Raw genomic sequence first — 2,114 nt, 5'->3', positions numbered from 1 at the left:
ATCTATTTATAGTAGCTTCTATCTATTATAGTAGCTTCTATCTATTATAGTAGCCTTCTATCAATTTTAGTAGCTTTTGTATCTATTTTAAGTAGCTTTCTATTATTTTTAGTAGCTTTCAATCTATTTATAGTAGCCTTCTATCAAATTTTAGTAGCTTTTTATCTATTTTAAGTAGCTTTCTATCTATTTTTAGAAGCTTTCTATCTATTTATAGGAGCCTTCTATCAATTTTTAGTAGCTTTTGTATCTATTTTAAGTAGCTTTCTATTTATTTTTAGTAGCTTTCAATCTTTTTATAGTAGCCTTCTATCAAATTTTAGTAGCTTTCTATCTATTTTTAGTAGCCTTCTATCAATTTTTAGTAGCTTTTTATATATTTTAATAGCTTTCTATCTATTTATAGTAACTTTCTCTCTATTTATAGCAGCCTTCTATCAAATTTTAGTAGCTTTTTATCTATTTATAGTAGCTTTCTATCTATTTATAGTAGCCTTCTATCAATTTTTAGCAGCTTTTTATCAATTTTAAGTAGCCTTCTATCAATTTTTAGTAGCTTTCTATCGATTTTTAGTAGCCTTCTATCTATTTTTAGCTCGACATCAACAGGTGAGAGGTACAGTCTCTCGCACAGACGCAAAGGCCCATATCGAGGCCGTATACGTATTGATTTCTTGACCCATTAACTTTCGACGGTCGCCAAATGGTAGGTAAACACTCATCCCCGATCTTCTTTTAGCGTTACTCTCCTACAAGGCCTAGAATCGAACCCTCCGCTAAGCTCAGACAATAAACTACTAAATCCGTTTGCATTTCGGATGACTAATCTTCTGAGACCGGCGACAGGACGCCCGACATCCGCCTGTATTTAAACTCGGGTACAAAATTGGGCCAAAAGCATACACATTCTATTTTTGAAAGACCCCATTGGTTGTGCGGTGGCTAAAGCACACGGCGCTACACTTAAAGGCTTGTACATTCTAAATTTCGTTTACTACGTGACCCGGGCACTCAGATTCACCCTTATAAAGGCCCCTATTGAGGTCCCTTTCGCTTTGGTTTCTTACCCTTTGAGGGTGGCGGGACATTGAGCCCCAACCTATCCACCTCCGCAAGTAGCTCGGGCAGCTGGCCCAGGAGTTTCTCGCTCGTTAGCACGTAAGAGCTGGCTTTCCATCTATTCTTAAGTTCTTTCAACACATGCCCCAGCGCAGGTCCCTTCTGCATATTGCCCTCCTTAGCCAGAATCTTCCCATTGATGGGGAATTGCCGGATTTCCCACGTGCGTACGTGATGAGCGATCTGTGGCATTTCTAAATATAGACACAGCTCGACCACTAGCTCCGGCGCTACGCCATCTACCAGTAGGTCTGTGCATTGTTTGAACATCAGACTCTGATCAATCTCGCCTCTATTCTCTCCGATCCCATTGGTGGACTCCCTATCCACCAATGGCTGTGGAGAGAACACCGACTCTACCGCCATGGGATAGCCAATCACGTCCCTTTTTTCGCTCAGGAACAAACCGAGATTCATTTCCTTCTTGCTCATACGGTAGTTCTCCACCAACAGCATGAACTGTGCCTCGTCTTCCAGCAGCGTCATCAGACACGTGACCGGATTCGCATTCGGATTGGTACTCGCACTGACCACCGTTGACTGTGTCTGTGTCTGTGCGTGTTCCTGTGTCTGGGTTTGTGTGGTGAGCATCCGTACGCGTTCTAGATGTACCAGGCGGTCTGGAGAGAAGGCTGCGGGTGGGATGTCTATGTATGTGCCGATGTTAGTGCGTGTGGGTCCGAAAGCAGTCAGCTCTGCGGCGGCATTGGGTCCACTGACTATCCGCGAGAACTCAAGCCATATACGTTCGCCTGAGGAAATGAACGAAGGTGAATATATATATAGTTTGAATAGAGTAATACTGATTTAATATGTTCATGTATGAATGTTTACAAATTTGTATGTGAGGTATTAAATGTGGCAAGAACTTCACCCGGACGTGCTTTCTGGGGTTTTGTAGTGGGCCGTGAATGAACGCGAATTCATGTTTGTGAACACACACGCACACGCACGCACGCACAAACAAGCACACATATATATATACATACATATAT

The 2,114-nt window shown here is 42.0% G+C and overlaps 1 protein-coding gene across 1 annotated transcript in view; it reads right to left on the bottom strand.

Moving 5' to 3' along the window:
- Positions 1-492: 492 nt before the first annotated feature.
- SARC_07995 (hypothetical protein) overlaps positions 493-2,114 on the bottom strand; it is a 7,229-nt gene continuing 5,607 nt past the window's right edge. The window contains exon 3 of the mRNA XM_014298042.1: positions 493-1,851. Coding sequence (XP_014153517.1) covers positions 1,036-1,851 — 816 coding nt within the window. The 3' untranslated portion in view covers positions 493-1,035. The remainder of the gene's footprint in view (positions 1,852-2,114) is intronic.

The sequence above is a fragment of the Sphaeroforma arctica genome (assembly GCF_001186125.1).
Source record: "Sphaeroforma arctica JP610 unplaced genomic scaffold supercont1.677, whole genome shotgun sequence".
Classification (NCBI taxonomy): Eukaryota; class Ichthyosporea; order Ichthyophonida; genus Sphaeroforma; species Sphaeroforma arctica.
This window is presented reverse-complemented; position numbering and strand designations above follow the sequence as displayed.